The following is an 18381-nucleotide window of genomic DNA, read 5'->3' as shown; positions in this document are numbered from 1 at the left end:
CCCCAGACAGGCTTCTCGCCCTGATTGGTTAGATTTCTCCAGAGGGCGGGACTTCTAAGTGGGCGGGTCCTGTTCTGCGGTCTTTGGCCTGGCTTTACCTGGTCTTATCCTGCTGCCTGTGTTCCCCATCCCCTGCAGTGCTTGACAATTGAGTTCCTTTCTTACGTGCTCCTGTGTATAGCCACGTTGGCGGGGCCCTGTGTGATTGCTGTGTCCCTAGTGTCCAGGGCAGCACCTGGCTCAGAGGTGCCATAAACTTTTGTTTAGTTTTGTTTCGAGACAAGGTTTCTCTGTGCCTTTGGAGGCTGTCCTAGAACTAGCTAGCTCTTGTAGATCAGGCTGGTCTTGAACTCACAGAGATCCACCTGCCTCTGCCTTCCGAGTGCTGGGATTAAAGGCGTGCGCTACCACTGCCCGGCATCGTAAACATTTGTTAAATGCCCAGTATTATGTGTGACAGTCATTGGTGCACCAGCCTTACAGGGGAAGTCAGCCCTTGTAGGGGGCAACAGGGATCGGATGAGGCAGGGGTATTACCACACCGGCACACGCAATTTTGCCTCAATTCTGCCCTGTAGTGTAGTCCTGTCCCCTCGGACTAGCAAGAACAGGCAACAGAGTCACTCAGTGCTTATAGCCAAGAGCATAAAGCTCTACTTGGGGGCCAGGCGTATGGTGGGGCAGGAGAGATAGTTCGACGAGTAAGAGCACTTACTGCTCTTACAGAGGACCCAGATTTGGCTTCCCGAACAACCAGAAGATTCAGAGATACCTTCTGATCTCCAAGGGCACCTTGGAGGCATGTACATGGCGAACACGTGCACATACAAGCAAACACTTTTAAAAAACCAAAAATCTCTAGTTGTGAGGAGGCTAATAGAAGGCTCCTCCATACCTACCCCCCCTTCCCACCATGAGGATCAAACTCATGTCCTACTTGAAAGGCAAGCACTTTATTAAGCTATCTCCCTAGTCTGTGTGTGTGTGTGTGTATGTGTGTGTGAAATGATGTATGGGCTCTGTGTGTGTGTGTGTGTATGTATGTGTGTATGTGTGGTGTATGGGCTCTGTGTGTCTGTGTGTATTTGTGGTGTATGGGCTCTGTGTGTGTATGTGTGTGTGATATGATGTATGGGCTCTGTGTGTGTGTGCTCTGTGTGTGTGTGGTGTGGTGTATGGGCTCTGTGTGTGTGTTATATGTGTGGTGTGGGGGCTCTGTGTGTGGGTGTGTGTTGTGTGTGTTATATGTGTGGTGTGGGGGGGGCTCTGTGTGTGTGGTGTGTGTGTTTTGTGTGTGTTACGTGGTCATAGGAACATTGGTTCTCCTGCTCTGTCACTCTGTCTTGTCCCTCAGAAAATGGTATGTCAAGTCAATTAAATTGAAGCCCACTGTTTCTGCTAGACTGGCTTGCCGGTGAACTCCTGGGGTCTGCTTCTCTGCATCCCCCAATCCTGAGTTCATAGACATATGTGGTCTGACTTTCACATGAGTGCCAGAGATTCAAACCCAGGTCCTTTTGCTTGTGCAACAAGTGCTGTTACTCCCCAAGCTGTCTCTTCAACTCCCAAATCAATCTTTATAGAGGCTGTGGACATATTGTTCAGGGCATGCCATCGGTGGACGGAAATGGTTAAAATGAACTTCTGGCTGTTGGAGGCAGGATGGAGATGAAGTAGGCTGTTTGGAAGTGGGGATGAAGGGAGACATGATCACAGAGGAGGGAAGTGCAGAGTTAAAAGCCAAGACAATTTGGCAGGGTCTGGCAATGTGGGGTGAGGGAGAGATTGGTTGGAAGGTGTCGATAACACAAGCTGAGGTGAGAAAAGTAGGGACAGGGCAGTTTGACACTAACTTTGGACACCAAGTGTTTGAGAATACAACCATCCAGGACCCTCAGAACGCTCTCTTTGGGATTCTGGTCCTTAGCAGACCATCAGGGAGGAAAACATCAGGAGTTGAGACAAACTGTTCTGGGCACAGTGAGCACCCATTTGTTACTTATTGAGAAGAATATTGTTTAGTCAAATCCCTCCATATACCACCAGGCTTCTGGCTCTTCTGAATCTGGTTTTCTGCCTGTCCTTTTCCAACCTGAATTACCCTTTAAATTTCCAATCACTTTTCAAATGCATAAACAGCTCACTCTTGACTTCTGTTACAGAACTCCAAAACACAAATCAAGATTAACCCTGATGGGTAATGGAGTCTGCCAAGGAAAAAGAAAGGGACCAAGATTCTAGGCAGAAGCTCTATCGAGAGCAAAGTAAAAAGAGGTAGCTGTGCCTAATGATTGAATTTTATCAGGAATTACAAACTAGTTTGTTGGAAGCTCTTTGTTCAGTTTTCCCAGATTGGGTGAACTATTGTTGTCCCAAACCTGTAGAAATACAGACCCTAACTCTAACCCTAACCTTCAGGGGAGATTACATAGAACTCATGAGAAAGAAGTCTTCAAAAATATTTTGGAAGCTCAGGTATGTTTTAACATGGAATGTAACCTTCTGTGAGCATATTTATACTTTTAAAGTTCAAGAAGATTCAAAGGACAATAGAAATTTCTGCTCTGGGGGTGCTGGAGAGATGGCTCAGAGGTTAAGAGCACTGACTGCTCTTCCAGAGGTCCTGAGTTCAATTCCCAGCAACCACATGGTGGCTCACAACCATCTGTAATGAGATGTGGTGCCCTCTTCTGGCCTTCAGGCACACATGGAGGCAGAGTGTTGTATACATAATAAATAAGTAAAATATTAAAAAAAAAGAAATTTCTGCTCTGGGAATCTTCCCATGTGCTATTAAGGTTTTAATGACTATTATAATAAGTATTATAAGAAGCCTAAATGTTTCTCAGCTTTTAATGTATATTCTAAGAATATATGAGACATTTTCTCTTTCTTCTTCCTCCCTTTTAAAGACAGGTTATCACATGTTGTAGAATATTATCTTAAGGTGCGTTGCTTTTGTTTGTGCTATATTTGTTTAACTATGTGAAGCTGTGATTCTTTGCCTGTCTAATACACCTGGTGGTCCTAATACAGAGCTGAATGACCAATAGCAAGGCAGGAGCAAGGATAGGTGGGGTTGTCAGGCAGAGAAGATAAATAGAAGGAAGTAAGAGGAGCAGCAAGAGAACAAGGGGAGGAGGACCTCAGGGGCCAGCCACCCAGCCACCCAGCCAGCCATGGAGTAAGAAGGAAAATAAGATGTACAGAAGTAAGAACCATAAAAGCCCAGAGGAGAAAGGTAGATGGGATAATTAAAGATAAGAAAAGCTGGCTAGAAACAAGCCAAGCTAAGGCCGGACATTTATAACTAAGAACAAGCCTCTGTGTGTGATTTATTTGGGAGCTGGGTGGTGGGCCCATCAAAAAGCTAAGAGTAAAATACACAACAGTCATATATCTCAGATTGACCTCAAACTATGCAGCTACACACACCATCATGCCTGTTTTATGTGGTCTTGGGGATGAAACTAGAACCTGTTATATACTAGGCAAGCTCTCTACTTACTGAATCACGTCCCCAGCCCTTCAAAGGTATTTCTTACATACATTAAATTTAACATTGTAATTTCTCACTTAATCACCATATTGCTCAAAAATTTTAAAAAGTGAGTTACAGGGCCAGGAACATGGTCCAGCAGGTAAATGCACCTGCTGCTAAGCCTGACAACCTGAGTTCAATCCTTAGACCGCAAGGTGGAAAGAGAAGACCAACTCCTACAAGTTGTCCTTTGACCTCCACATATATGTAGTAGCATGTTACCCACACACATACAAAGTAAAGATGTAGTAATTTGAGGCTGGAGAGATGGCACAATGGTTAAGAGCACTTGTTCTTTGTGGAGGACTTGGGTTTGGTTCTTAGCACCCACTTGGTGGCTCACAGTCATTGATAATTCTAGTTCCAAGGACTCTTGACATCCTCTTCTGACTTCCATGGGCACCAGACACATGCCGTACATGCACATACATACCTGCAAAAACTCTCTCTCTCTCTATATATATATATGTAATCTAAAATTTTTAATGTAAATATATGTGCATACACACACACACAGATTTGTTTGGTTTTTCAAAACAGGGCTTCTGTGTAGCCCTGACTGCACTGGAACTTGATCTGTAAAGCTGTCTATCTCTGCTTCCCAAGTGCTGGGATTAAAGATGTTTGCCACCACCACATTGCAAGCTGTCTCTGAGATCTCACAGGCTTGCTAGTCCTACCTTTGACAGTTTTAGCTTCCCAATTTTCTATTCCCATGTATGGCACTGCTTTCCTGTAAGTTCTGCCTTTCTTTCCACCTGTACCGTCCTAACCACTGCCTCTAGACGGGCCTCACGTTTTCCTGTGACTGCATCCTATTTTGTTGTGTTACAACTCCCTCTGCTCAGACTTCAGTAGTCTCCCATCATTTGAAGAAGACAAAGATGAAGATGATGTCTTCAAGCTAGGCTTGCCTGGCCTCCTACTCTCTGACGTCACACCAGCTATGGGCTGTCATGTGCTAATCCTTTACAGCAGGTATTTCTCTCCATACACCTTTGAATCTTGCTGTTTTCTTTGTCCAGGAATGTTCTGCCATCGAGTTTGAGACATGAAAGACAGGGAGGAACATGGCTTATTCCTTTCTCCTACAGGTCTGTAAGTTGGCAGCCTCATTTAAAAAGACCTGCTTTTACCACCATCTGAAACTGCACCTTCTCCTGGGTCTGTTTGTTCACTTCCCTTCACCTAACCACTAATATTTGGCTCACCTAAGTCATGTACACCTTTAGTTGTTACCTGTGTTCCTTACTGAAGTCTTTGGGTGCCAAAAGGACTGCTTGCTAATTTTGTTCACTGCAAATTCACTTGCCTTGCATACTACAGGCATCTAGCAAACACTTGCTAAATGGGTCATTCCAAAAATAGCTGTGTCCATCAGCTGCACTGCTAGCCTCTTCTAGGAGGATTCTGTATAGGCAGGGAGAGTATCCTGTACACCCCTGATTTTCCAGAATAGGGTCATATCTATGCTCAACAAACATGATTTCTAAATCTGATTTGTGTGTGGGTTCTTAGCATCTGGAATCTCAATTCATTCAAGTATACAGCTGTAGTTACTGAGTGCTACTTATGCTTTCGTAAAATATTACTGGTTTATTCTTTTTGGGGGGGATGGTTTCACTCTGCAGCTCAGGCTATCCTTGAACTATTGGTAATCCTCCCGCCTCAGCCTCCTAAGTGCAAGGCAATACTATTTCAGAAGAATTGAAGGCAAGTCTATATGGTATTGAGCCATTATGTCCAAATGTTGTTTCAACAACCAAGAATATGAGACTGAAGCAGCAAGTTGCTGCAGGGTATCTGTGTGCCCTCAGAGATATGATCGCCTGGTACCCTGGCTGAGTAGTGGGAGGATGTCACCGGCCTCTGTAGGTTGCACTCTAGCCCAGATTGGTACAGAAGGCCTGCCAATGAGTGGACTAGGCGGGTGGGCCCCACTCCCTGGCACACAGAAGTAGCCCCATGGAACAGGCAACAGTTCTAAAGCAAGGATTTATTCCAAGTGCACGCGAGGGGGTGGGGCGCACTGTCAAAGCCTGCATTGTTCTGGGAAGGCACATATTTCAAAGCAGGTAAACGTCCCCATGAACATTCTCCTAGCTCTCCCATTTCCACCATTCTAGCCTGAGGGGGGCAGGAAGAGGGCCTTACAGTTCTCTAACAAAACATAGGCACCTAAGGGCTGAGAGAGAATTATATAGCCTTATTTTTTTATTAGCATCTACCAAGACAAAAAAAAAAATCAAAATTGCGGCGCTGCTCCAGTCCCACCTCCAGCTGGGCCCCAAAGGAGCAGTGTGTGCCTGGGGAGCTCCTGCCACCAGAGCTGTTTGCAGAACTGGGCACGTGTGCACGCTGCCCCTTATGCCTATGAACTGGCCACAGGCCTCTTCCTCCACCAGGTGGGGACAAAAGGGCAGCTGCTCTCTCCTGTCCTCAGCTTTCAGCCTTGGTAACTTTGAAAAGATCAGCGATGTCCGACAGTGCTTGGCGGATGTGGTTCCCAAAGCGTTGAGAATTCTGTGGGAACTGGGAGCTCAGACACATTCTCAGGACAGCCCCCATCCATATGGACCCACAAGAAGACTCCTCCCCACACCCCAGAGATGGAGGGTGCTTCTGGGATACCCCAGGTAGCCCCTCTTCTTGGGACCACCCCAAGTGGGAGCATAGGAGACTCACCGTCTCAGAACTTGAGAACTTGCTGGAAACATGGAAGAACATAGTATTTTCACCTGCGATCATGTAAGAAACCCCATAACCATCATCTGCCACCTGAGGACAAGAAGCAAATGAGGCCCAAGAGTCAAGCTGATGGATTTTCCCTTCCCACGAGAGTCACAGGAGGGGAGCCCACGTGGATACTACATTCTTGAGGTCAGACCCCATGCTCCTAATCCTGGAAATAGTATGCAAACTAAAGGACTCTGCCTCTGGTTCTAAGACTGGAACTTCTGTTTCCTCTAAGGATGCTGCCTCTGTGTTTGGCGGTCGAGGACTCACATTTCCTCAGGCACTCACAGTATGGACCACACCCTCTCTGTAGCAATCTCTAGCCTCCCGACAGAGTAGCTCATGTGAATGATCCACGGGGGAAGAGTTGTTCTCAAGGGAATGCACCCCTGAAGGCCCAGTGTGAAACCTTGTCCCCGGAGAACTAGCGTTGGGTGCAGTGATGCTGCACTGGGGAGGCACGTGGAATGGGTGGTCCTAGTACCTGCCTGCCTGAGTTAGCAGCTACCATTTTACATCCACACTGGTCTTCTCTAAATAAAGTGCTCATGCCACGTCTGCACCCCTAAACTGAAGCTCTAGGGCCCCAGGGCTGCCAACCACCATCCTTCTGGGGCACTCACAGGGCCAAAGCCACCTCCAGCACCCAGGTGATTAGGGTATTGATTGGGATCAAACATGCGGATCTGGGACTGAGGAATCTGGCTTGTGGAGAGGCTCCAGGGTTCTGAAAGCACCTGTAACAGGGAGGCAGCAGCCTGTCAGACATGAGGCACCTTTCCTACTGGTAGTGTCAGAGAACGACTTCAATATAGACACTATCAGTCAGGCACGGTGGTACATGTCTGTAATTCCAAAACTGAGCAGGCAGAGGTAGGAGAATCATCCATGAGTTCAAGGTCAGCCTGCTCTACATAGTGAATACCAGGCCAGTCCAAGCTATATAACAAGACTTGGTCTTAAATGAACAAGCAAGACAAAACAACACAAAAGGCATTACTTGAGAGTACAGAGATGGGCATGGTGGTGCAGGAGTTCCCTGAACTACCGATGTCTCTGTCCCCTACTGCCCTTTGAAAGCCTCAGTGTCTGCATAAACTCTCCCCGGCTGCAGCTGTCTTAGTCCCAGCTGACCTGCCTCTCCCTGACCTCAGCCTGTTTTACTCTCTCACAAATACTATCACCATCTGGCAGAGCTCACATGTGTCTGCTTTCCCTCATAAGAGCACTGACTCTACAGAGCCCTATCGCAACAAGGCCTTGCTCTGGGCCTAAAGGCAAGGGGATAGAGGTCACCCCAGCAATGTCACTGACCTCAGCCAGGAAAGGAGAGCTAACCCCTAAGTACTTGGAGACGATATAAAGGCAGAAGAGATGCCTGTCGATCCCTGCCCCTGTCATGGCCAGGCGGTACATGTTTTGGTGTTTTTCCGAAGCCTTCCGGAAGAGAGCCTGGAGGTCTTCTTTCTGGGGATCAGAAGCAGAGGGGTCAAGTGGCCCTTGAAGTAAACAGGGGTGGAGCAGAAAGAGACAAGGAGGTGGGGGAGGGGCTCACCGTATGGGACCCCTTCACCATGGCCTGCACAAAGGCTGTGGACTCACTGGTACAGGAACGCACAGTCTCAGTCCGCCCCTCTCGGAACATTCGTGTCATTGAGGCCTCATATGTCAGGCAGAACTTGCCTTTGTCCTGGGGTATACACAGCAGGGGAAATCAAGCAGGTGGACCCTGAGGATGCCCGGCACACTCAGCAGCCCTGAGAAACTCCTACCCGGAAATGAGCCAGCTGCAGGGCAATCTGCACGAAAGCGTCAGGGCTGGTCCGACACTTCTTGATGAGGCCTTTGCCAAAGGGTAAGAACTGGAAGCAATACAACTCCACATCGTCAGCCAGTGCCTTGGCCACCTGGTACGAATTCTCGATGGCTTCCCGGCACTGCCAAGACATAGAAAAGGGTCAGGTGAGGGCAAAGTCCTCCAAGGAGGCCTCTGGATCTAAGAAGGTCTGAAGTCTGGGTGACAGAGGAAAGGCAGAGTTAACCCAGGAGCTTCGGAAGACACGAATGACAACCGTGTGAGGATTCAGCACGAGGCCATGCTGAGCCTGTGGAGTGGAAGGAGGTGTTATCAAGTGCTCTATGGACACGAGCCATGGATCTCAATATTTCTCTAATCAGACGACCCCGGAGTCTCTGCTTTCCATGTGGCCCACATGGCACCCTGGGAAGCTGTGTCCCTTCATCTTGAGGGTGAGACCTAACCCACCCATCCTAGCCTTCATACCTGCTCAGGAATGTCCCACTGCAGCCGCTGAGGAGGGGTCAATTTCATGTTTGGCTCACCCATGCAGTGCCCAGTCTCCGAGTAACCCAGGTGAAAGGTATCAGTGCCCAGGACAAACTGCAGGGATCAAACAAAACTGAGACACAAGCGTCATTGCCAGGGCCTGCCCTGAAGGTCCCTCTCTAGGCCTTTACCTCCCAGAGGTGCCCAATGATGGGGGCATCTGCCCATGAATGCTCTGTGTTGAGGCCCAATGTGCCATTCTTGAAGGAAATAAGAGTGAAAGATTTGTCGAACCACCTGCAGGAGTAGATCAGGGTAGAACCAAAGCTGGGAAATTATACAGATCTCTGACCTCCAACCCTAACCCCATACTGCTAACACTAATGATCCAATTCTAATTATTAACCCAGAACTTAACCTTAACTTCTGTTGTTTTAAAAAAAAATTTAAATTACATTTGTTGGTGGGAATATATGCGCGTATGCATGGAAGTCAAAAGGATAACTTTCAGGAGGAGCTGGTTCTCCTTCCACCATGTGGGTCCTGAGGTTCGAACTCAGGTCATCAGGCTTGGCAACAGGCACCATTACCCACTGAGCTATTTCACTGACCCCCTCATCTCTATTCTTAATCTTCAACTCCAATCTTAACTATTACCACCTTACTTCTAAATAATGGTACGTGCCCATTAACTCTGTTTTTTTGTTTTTCCGAGACAGGGTTTTTCTGTGGCTTTGGAGGCTGTTCTGGAACTAGCTCTTGTAGGCCAGGCTGGTCTCAAACTCAGAAAGATCCGCCTGCCTCTGCCTCCTAAGTGCTGGGATTAAAGGCATGCGCCACCACCACCCAGCATTGTTTTATTTTATTTTATTATTTTATTTTTTGGGCCCATTAACTCTGAACCTTACTTCTACCTTAATTTTCTAGCCCAAACCACTAGGCTATAATCTAATCACTAAACTTTAACCCTAACCTCTGACCTGTGAGTCTGGGGCACATACCTGTTGTAGCAGTTACCATGAAGCAAGGCTTTGCCGTAAAGGCTTAGACTGTTCTCCTCATCAGGGTTGTAGCCGTGGGGCTCTTCATCCAGGGCCACAAAGAAAGCAGCACGCTCAATGATATCCAGAGAAGTTCTGTTTCGGCCAGAGCTAAAGAAGGTCCGACGTGCCTGTGCCCACTCTACCCTGGGGGTACAAGGGTGGGTAAGCAGTAGAACCAATGTGTACTTTTTATCAGGGTATCTTAGGATCGGGCTGAATCTGGAGACGAGATGAGGCCATCTGGGTATCCTGAAAGATGTCCTCTGTCCTTACCACCATTTTGTATTATGTGCAGATCCTTGGTTGTACCTCCTGCCCTTAGTTCTAGGGTGGAGGTAGGGCCAAGGTTTTCTTCTCATGAAGCCTTGAACTTGGGCCAGGACAAGCCCTCCCCACAGGCCCTGGGTACCTTCCTCCTGCAGTGAGGGCTGCCAGTTTCTCCTCCCCAGGCTGAGGCGGGGAAGGGTCATCCAGGATCCTCTGGAACTGCAGCTCTAGGTCTCGAGGCTTGAGCAGGCGAGAGCCCTCGTAGAGCCACACTTTGAAGAAGCGGCCTTTGTGGTAGACAGCCACGTGCCTGCTCTCTGACAGGTGTTGCAGCACATCTGGGACAGTAGCCAGTGAGAAGTTGAGGCAGGACCTCAGGGAATGCCCAGAAAGGGCCCACCTCCCCCTCACAGGTGGTCCCTGCAGACTCTGCTTTGCCTCACATCTGACCTGGGTCTTCATCTAAGGGCAGATTTCCATGTTAAGCTAGTCCCTGGGCCCCATGTGAATCTCTCCTGCCTCCTCTTCAGGCTCCACAAGGGACAGGCTGTCTTCTCCTGAATTCCACCACCCCAGCCATGCTCTTCCTCTTTACGATGGCTACCTTCCTAGGTACTCGGAAGTCCTGGAAGCACAGCCACTGTTCTGGACCCATGTGGTCCCAGAATCAGCACCATGTCTGTACATAACAACCATCTAGGAGCTGTCATAAACTGACTACTTTTCAAGTTCATGATGCCGAGACACTGGAGTGCTTAGAGAAAAATAGTAGTTGAACACCTAGCTGTCATGGGTGCCTGGGAGAGTAGGACTTCCTCTCAATGGATGTTTGGCTGTAGCCCCGTACCTGTTTCCTTGCCTGGGATGCGTGTAGTGTTGAACATCCTCTCCATCTGGTAGGAGCACATGGGCACCATGCCCAGCGCCATCACCTGGGAAGAAGGTCCAGCCCAGCATGGCTTAGATTTGGGCCTCTTTCCCTTACCCCACCCTTAAACCTGATGTAACTCACAGGTTTGATCTCTTCACGGTCCAGTTTGCGGCGATACATGATCATGGCGTGAACGGCATTTCCCAAACGTGCTGCTTGCACGTTTGTGTTCCGGATAAGCACAAAATCCTACAGACAGAGCAGAGGCTGTAGGCTGGGCACTTCTGTCTGGGTGTCACCTGCGTCTCTCTAGCCCGAGGAAACTTTCTCAGGGCCTGAGGTATTGCATCCCCTGTCTATGTTCCATCTTACATCGTGCCAGGGTGAACTTCCAGAAACCTGTAACTGGCAGACTCCAGCTTCGACCAGAACTGTTCTCTGCCCAGTCACACACTGCTAATTAGGCTTCAAAGGGGTTCTACCACAAAACAGCAAGAACAAATGTTTGATTTGGACAGGCTGTAAATTGCTAGAAAGACAGCTCATGGACGAGGGGAATTCCAGGAGGCTAGCAGGTTATGTTTTGGACATCTGGAGAAATTGGGCCCTGGGCAGCAGGAAGTTCAGCTCCCTGTCCACAGGCATATGATGTGGACACTGGTCACCTGAAGGGAACAGACAGTGGCATCCTGAGTACTGCAAGGAGCTGCTATTTATCCTGTGGTCCTGATGACACAAAGGGACAAAAGCAAAGTGTGTTTTAAGAAGTTCTCTGAAAATGGTGTTGAGATATTGGAGAACCTGTGCCTGAGAGGCCAGGAAGTCAGAGGGGACAGGAAGTTAGGAAGCAATGGAGTATGGCATAACTGGCCTGAGAAATTCCTGGGCAGTCTCAGACTCTCCCTCTTGTCAGGATGCCCACCACCCATAGGCTGGGTCTGGGCTATTCCTCCAGGATCTTTCCTCCTTTTTTCTTTCCCTGAGACCTCACTCCATAACCCCCACTCACCCATGCAAACGCTCTGGGATATCCTCTAGATCCTTGTTCCAGAAATGGGGACAGAGCTGGGCACACGGGAGCCCTAGGAGGCTCTGGTTCTTACCATGGCATAATAGTTGCTGTTCACCATGATGGGGTTCCTGCCTCGGAGGTAGACGTACTCTTCCCACCAGTCGCTCACCTGTGGGTAGTTAGGCTGCAGGTTAGGGCTGGGCAGGCGTGGCAAGAACACGTGGATAAGAACAAGCCCGGGAGGGCAAACTTACATAGTTAGTTGCCCACCATGACTTGAGTACCAGGTATTTCTGCAGCCTGGGGGCAGTGTTGTTCTGGAATTCTTTGGCCAGTGTCTCCATGCGGTAATATTCTTCTTCATCCAATAAGGGCCGCACAGAATCCAGGTACTGTTCAGCCAAATTATTATCATGAAGATGGCTACACCTCCATCTTAACCTTCTCACAACCTCTCCTCAACCAGACCCCATTCTTCTCAAGCCAGCTATTTATAGAAAACAGTCTTTATGAGTTTGGGCTAGTCCTCTGAGTCCAGGATTTTGTGCTCGTTAGTAGTCAGGCTCTTACCCGATGAATGGTGGCTGGCACGCTGGGCACAGGAAGCTTCGGCAGAGATGTTTGGAAGCTGTAGAGCATGGGCCGCCGGCTGGACAGAAGGCGAACACAGATCTGAAGGTAAGGAGAACAGTGTTGGGGTGGGAGCTAGCAGGGAGAATGGACACGTCCTGCAGAACCATCCGAGCTCCTTCAGGACAAACACACGCACCAGGCACTATTGTCCAACCTGCCTCTCCCTTCTTGCTCAGAACCCCAAATGAGATTCCCCATCCTCTCAAACCAGATGCCTGCACCCTCCAGTGCTTCTGCTCACAGCCCAGATCTTGGTGGCATGGCTGGTCTTGCTGTGCATCTCGAACATCCATCCGTGGTAGGAAAGCAGCAGCTTCAGGGTTTGTCGGAATACGAAAATGCCTGTTGCCCAGATCCCGGTGGAGAAGATGACCATGCTGAGAAGTTCCTGGGTCTGTGGGGTCCCATAAGGGCCATACCTATTGGAGAATGAGGAAGGCTTCAGGCTATCCCTTTGAGGCCATCCTTTGGGGGATTCTAACATAGCTGATGACTGTCAACTGTCTTGGCAAAGACATGAATGGCATAAGACCCCGCTGGGTGCACTCAAGTCTGAGTGCATCAAATAGACAAACTGCCTTGGAACTGAGGGATGGTAGCCCTGTGAGAGAGCACCTTGGCCAGCCATGGGTGCATTTCAGTATCTGTCCAGTACAGGAATCCTGGCTTTGGGAACTGTCTTGGCCCTTTTTCCCGAAGCTGGTGTCTTCCAGGTGCCTTACCTGCCAGGGAGGTATCTCTGGATGCATTCGACCAGCCCCATGGAGATGTCCACCTTGCAGTAGTTGGAACCAACCGTTGCCATGACAATAACCAGCCAGCTGGTGGGGCTGCCAGGGTACACACCCCTAAGGATGCCATTCTGTGGGAGGGGGAGAAAATGTAATTAAGCCCCTGGGAAGTCCCAAGAAAAGGCTCCTGGTCTTTTTGCCTCGTACATTCACCGTGTTCCCCCTCCACAGACATCCACTTTATATGTCCTATCACGTCATGTCATTATCATCCTTGTTTCCGCACTATTGGACCCCGTCTGTTACCAGCAGTACTGTTGGAGAAAGGCGGAGACAGACGCTGAAAAGGAGACTAACTGACCCCTGGCCTCTGCCTAGACACCTGCTGGGGAAAAGAGGCCCAGAGAACCACCTGTTCCCACACCTTTATGCGAATAAGGCGTTTCTTCCAGGAGTTGATTCCGGACAGGTAGATGTGTCTCAGAGCTTCCCGACTAAGCCGGAAGTCGACCCCATCCGGGGTCACAGTGAACTGGAAAGCTACCGCCTGGTGTGCTTCCGCCATCCTGGAGTTTAGTCAGCACCTAAGGGTAGGGGCAGAAGGTGCTTAGAGTACCCAGGCCCGTCCCCGCCCGTCCGCCTCTAGCTGAGGCTCCGCCCCTCCCCACCGCCCCATCTGGTCTTCGCTCCCCCCACCCCCTACCCAGTCCCCTATGCGACCACCTCCCAAACCCGCCCGTGCCCCAACGCTAAGCGCCCCGCTGGGCCCTCCCAAGCCTGGCTAACCGCCGCCACCGCTGCAGAACCCTCGTGGGGTTCCGGATAGGCCTATCTGCAATGGTGCAGGAATCGGTCTCCAGGTGCCCGAAGGGCAGCGAAGGGCGGCTCGGGGTCCGGGAAAGACGCCCAGGGAAGGGAGTGGGCCTGGACAGAGACTAGGTTAGGGTGCCCCCACAGTCCTTGCTCGGAAAGCTCTGACGGTAAGGGTAAATGAAGAGTTGTGGGATGGAATGGCTCTGGGTCCGGCTGCCCTCACTGGTCCCTGGGAAGTCCACTCACAGCTCAGGTTTGCTTCTGTCTGTGTATGGGTCTGAGCACTCTGGCCCATGTCCCCACGTCCTTCAGGCCTGGCCACCCCGGCCCGGCCCCGCCCTGCCCTCACTGGGAACTTGACACCCACTCCCAAATTGGGGTGGAGAAAAGAGATATGGGCGGAAACCAGAACCCCCTCCTTTTGGTGGGGCGCCTAGGAGGGGTGGGCAGGGTTCCCACAAGCCTGCTGAAGGTTGCTGGGAGGTCTGGGACTGGAGAGTGGAGGGTCTCACGTGAGCATGGTTGCATCAGTGCTAAAAATAGCTGAATGTGGGGGAAAGGTCACCAGGAGTCAGCTGTGTAGCCTGTTCCCTAATTCCAGGACCCAAGGTTGACAATCACATCTAGGGCCCGCAGCTGCCCCGCCCCTGTCCAGTCCTCTTCCCCAGGCCAGTTATGTGTTACTTCTAAACCGGAGCCACAGAGTATTATGGAATAGGGGATCTCAATGAGTGGAACGGACGGACCCCTGACCACTTTTAAAATCACAGTGCACTAAACAAATCACTTAAATCTGTATCCCTCAGTTACTTTATGAAGAAGTTCATTTATTTAGGTTACGCAGCCCCAGGGGTTCCCAGATGCCCACCTTGGGCAACTACTCAAAACATGGGGACAGAGGTCAGGTTTGCAACAACAGTATCACTTCAGAGGCACAGCCCAGTCTCTGGGGGTTCTGCTGTTTGCCTCCCTCCAAGGTCCTGCCCTGGAGGCTCCAGAAGAAATCTGAGATGGGGCTGGATTGTCAAGGTGATGGGTGGAAACCGGTCAGCTGCCCCTTCTGCTGGAAGTAGAACTGGAACCGGGACTGGGCATACTCCTAAGGAAGGAAACCCATAATACAAAGTGGTGAGAAGGCTTGGGAGCAGCAGCCTAGACCTGCCGTGTTCTGCCCATGGCTACCAGGGACTGCCCAGACTTCCTGCAGGACGTGACCAGTGCTACTCCCTAGCCCCTACCCAACGTGCCCACCAGACGGGCTACTTACCAAGTAGCCAAACTCTATAGTGGACATTGATGCCTGGAGGATGGACCACAGACCCCAGAAAAAATGAGATGCCAGAGCGTACCTAAGGAATAGGGGGCAGAAAAGGCGGGACCATCAAGAGTACGTTTAGTATTGCCTGGCTTCCTCCAAGGCTAGTCAGTCTCCAAAGCCCCAGCTTCTCCCCCACTGTCCTAATCCTTACCCCACTGTGACGTTTTGCTTTTTTCCTGCTAGGTGTCATCGTTCACGACTATCCCCGCACCTCATCTGCAATCCTCCTTTTTCTTCTGTGTGCCCCTCTCCCGGTCTCCCCTCGTTTCTCACCAATTGACCTCTGTCAGCAACTCTTCTTCCAGCTTCTTCTGCTCCTCTTCAGAAAGGGTCTGACCTTTCTGAGCCTCTGCCAGATAATGGCGAATAAAATGGAGCTGAGATCAATGGAGAAGAGTCAGGAACTGGGGACACTGGAACATTACCCTTTCTAGCCATTCTTTCCGTTTACAAAAGCAAAAAGCCTTCCCGTTCCCAGCCTCCACACCTGCTGTCCTCTCGTGGGGTAGTCTGTGGGTCTTGCTTTGTAGAAAGGCCATTCCTCATAGGTGTAATCATAAACCCACTCACAAAAGTGATTCCCAATGTCAAAGCCCCTGGGGGAACAATGCAAACATTCAGTCCATGGGCAGCTAGCGCACAGTCGGTTTCACCAAGCCCTGTAGGGGCAGGTCCTACAGGAAGCTGTCCTCCCTCCCTTACCTGTAGTTGTAACTACTGTACTCGAAATCAACCAACATGAGGTTGTCGTCACCCTTCGGCTCTGAGAGCAGTAAGATGTTTCCTGGGGGAATGGGGACTTGGGTCACTTCAGGGCACTCCACCCCTTCAGCTTCACCCTCAAGACTCACATACGTTCTCATACCTTCCTGGATGTCATTGTGGCAGAAGACCACTGGTGACGGAGTGGCATCTAGCAATTTCCTACAGAGGTAGAAGGGCATAGGGTCACGTGACTATAGCCACCTTCAGGGCTGACTCTGGTCCTCAGCAATTCCTGGGGAGGACACCGTTGAATGCCACGCCTGCCTTCACCTGAGGTTGCCCATCTCGTCCTTCAGGCTGTACATCTCCAGCAGGTTCATCTGGGGGGAGGCCAGCGGAAGGCAGGTCCTGGATCTGCTTTAGGTACCTGTAAGCCCCCGGAATAGGATACATTCACTCTCCCACCTTTCCCCACCCCCTTCTCCTATGTACTGTGAGGTCAAATTTTCCTGTCACTGACTTGGCTGGGAAACAGGAGTCTATGACAGATGCTGACTCAACTAGAGGTTGGTTCAGTTTAGGTGTAGCATTCCCAAATTTGACTCACCGCTCCATAGTCCCAAACAGCCAGTGGGGCTCCTTCGTGAAGGGCATCTCCATACCATGGAAACGGGCCATCTTTGTTGCAATGGCCCCTGACAACACTGGGTCCCGCAGCTCTTGAGTTTTCAATGGCCGGCTCTGTACCCAGTAACCTATCAGGGCGGTGAGGGGGCTGGGGCGGGAGGGGGGGAGGGATACGGGGTGGGAGGAGATCAAGGTCTTAGGGAAATTTCCCTACCTGGGATGTGAAGGCTCACAATGGGGGAAGGGCAAGGACTTGGCAAAAACAACGAAAACTGGGCTCTTACTGGGAGGTACTGTTCCAGGCGGCCCTCTGGAAACACTCCATAGAGTTGGGGCCCTAGTGATCTCTCTGCAAGAATGGCGAACATCACGCTCTCTAATACCAAGGAGTCTACACCCTGAAGGAAGAGGGCATAGGGGCCCAAGAAAGGGTCAGAGGTGAGTGGGAACGGGTGCAAAGGGACTTCACTGACTGGGGATTCTGGAGCAGCATACTCGACTGCACAATTACCACAGCAGTCTCTGCAGCACTCGCTCATTTCAAGTTATGGCCCTCGTCCCCCCTCACCTGTAGGATGGCCCCATACAGTCGTAGCAGCACCTCGCGGGGCTCCTCGCCTACACTGGGCAGGTGGTTCGGGAGCGAGCATCGGAAGAGCAGGTTGCTAAGGCCTCCGCTGCAGATCCACACCGGTCAGGCTCAGCAAAAAAAAGTCTCCCGGATTGGTGAGACCCACCCTAGCCCCTACTCCCGAGAGGATCTCACCACCAGCACCCAGGGAGACCCCGACCGCCTCCCAGCACAGGAGTCTGCAGGTTGGCCCCGGCCCCGCCCCCTTTCTCTCCCCCCTCCCCGGCGTAGCACTGACAGCAGCGAAACAGGGAGTGTCTTGAGGACCCCGAGGTTGACCCCTGACCTCACGGGGCAAACGCTGAGCTCCTCCGGCCGGGCTCGGCGCCAGGCCCCGCCCAGGTACTCCCGGCACCACTGATAGGCTCGGCGCTGCGCGTCACGAGACAGCGAGGAAGCGCGCCGCCGATTGGGGACTGCCGCGGGGCACTTAGCATCCTGCAAGCTGTCCTTGATCAGGAAGCCGCCGACAGCCCCTCCTGCGGCTACACCTGTCCCGTCCGCCGCCATGACGTGGACTCCGTTAGGCTCAACGCCCGCGGGTGCTCAGCAACCTTCAGGTGGGCTCAGCTCCTTCCGGCTCGGCTCCGCTCGGTTCCGCTTCCGGCTGGTCCGGAACGTCTCCGGGCGTACTCGGTCGGCTCTTGGAGAGTGTCTTCGGCTTTCTTCGTGGTCCCAGTCCTGGGACTGTTTCCAAGTGAAGTGAGAGTCTTAGGGGTGCGGCGTTCAGGGCCAAGACGGAAGGCTGCTTTCCCTGGGGCGGGGCGGGGGTGGGGGGCCGCTCTGGCCACGCCCTATAAGGCGGGTTTCTGTAAAGACAGACTCCTGCGTGGACTGTCCCCAACCGAGGAAGTGACGTCGGCCAATCCGGAGCGCCGTGGACAGTTGGACCTTAGCTAACAACGTTTACCCGGAGCCAGGCTCTGCTGGCCAATGAATGGGCAACGGTGCTAGATCGCGGCTTCCCTATGGCACCTGTATTGAGAGACACCGGACTAGGGCGCAGAGTGGTCAAGCACCCAGTGGCACTTGGTGAGTGAGTAGAAGAATTCCCCTTTCCACAAGGCATCCTGTATATGTAATGCTGGAAGGCATAATTGGAATCCGTCCAGCGTGTCCAGCGCTGCAGGAACCTCACGAGTACTATGAATGTGACCCAATACAAT

General features: G+C 51.1%; 2 protein-coding genes across 2 annotated transcripts; both read right to left on the bottom strand.

The window, feature by feature from the left end:
* Window positions 1–5522: 5522 nt before the first annotated feature.
* On the bottom strand, window positions 5523–13686 carry Cpt1b (carnitine palmitoyltransferase 1B). Its single transcript, XM_005067104.4, has 18 exons — window positions 13546–13686; window positions 13113–13252; window positions 12632–12809; window positions 12328–12429; window positions 12012–12149; window positions 11849–11926; window positions 10887–10994; window positions 10722–10806; window positions 10017–10212; window positions 9566–9751; window positions 8756–8861; window positions 8562–8678; window positions 8050–8214; window positions 7833–7967; window positions 7592–7744; window positions 6901–7014; window positions 6227–6319; window positions 5523–6064 (listed from the first exon to the last, which is right to left on the bottom strand). Exons 1-18 carry the CDS (start codon window positions 13684–13686, stop codon window positions 5981–5983), a joined length of 2319 nt encoding a protein of 772 aa, XP_005067161.1. The 3' UTR covers window positions 5523–5980.
* A 1054-nt stretch (window positions 13687–14740) lies between these two features.
* Window positions 14741–17725, bottom strand: Chkb (choline kinase beta). The gene is given in 12 exon segments (XM_005067103.4): window positions 14741–15033; window positions 15202–15283; window positions 15526–15629; window positions 15740–15848; window positions 15955–16036; window positions 16118–16176; window positions 16288–16343; window positions 16345–16384; window positions 16565–16698; window positions 16869–16982; window positions 17153–17261; window positions 17502–17725. Coding segments are annotated over 12 exon segments (1188 nt in total). The 3' UTR covers window positions 14741–14958.
* Between the last annotated feature and the right edge of the window lie 656 nt (window positions 17726–18381).

The sequence above is a fragment of the Mesocricetus auratus genome, unplaced genomic scaffold (assembly GCF_017639785.1).
Source record: "Mesocricetus auratus isolate SY011 unplaced genomic scaffold, BCM_Maur_2.0 Super-Scaffold_100010, whole genome shotgun sequence".
In the NCBI taxonomy this organism is placed as follows: Eukaryota; Metazoa; Chordata; class Mammalia; order Rodentia; family Cricetidae; genus Mesocricetus; species Mesocricetus auratus.
Note: the sequence above shows the minus strand (reverse complement) of the source record. Positions and strands in the feature narration are given on the sequence as shown.

What these genes read in the sequence shown, in the direction of transcription:
- Cpt1b (XM_005067104.4), bottom strand. Translation starts at nt 13,686, where the DNA reads ATGGCGGAAGCACACCAGGCGGTAGCTTTCCAGTTCACTGTGACCCCG. An exon ending in GCCCTCACTGCAGGAGGAAG is followed by an intron (nt 9,752 to 10,016) that starts GTACCCAGGGCC and finishes TTGTACCCCCAG; the next exon opens with GGTAGAGTGGGCACAGGCAC. An exon ending in CTGGAGGTGGCTTTGGCCCT is followed by an intron (nt 6,320 to 6,900) that starts GTGAGTGCCCCA and finishes TCTTGTCCTCAG; the next exon opens with GTGGCAGATGATGGTTATGG.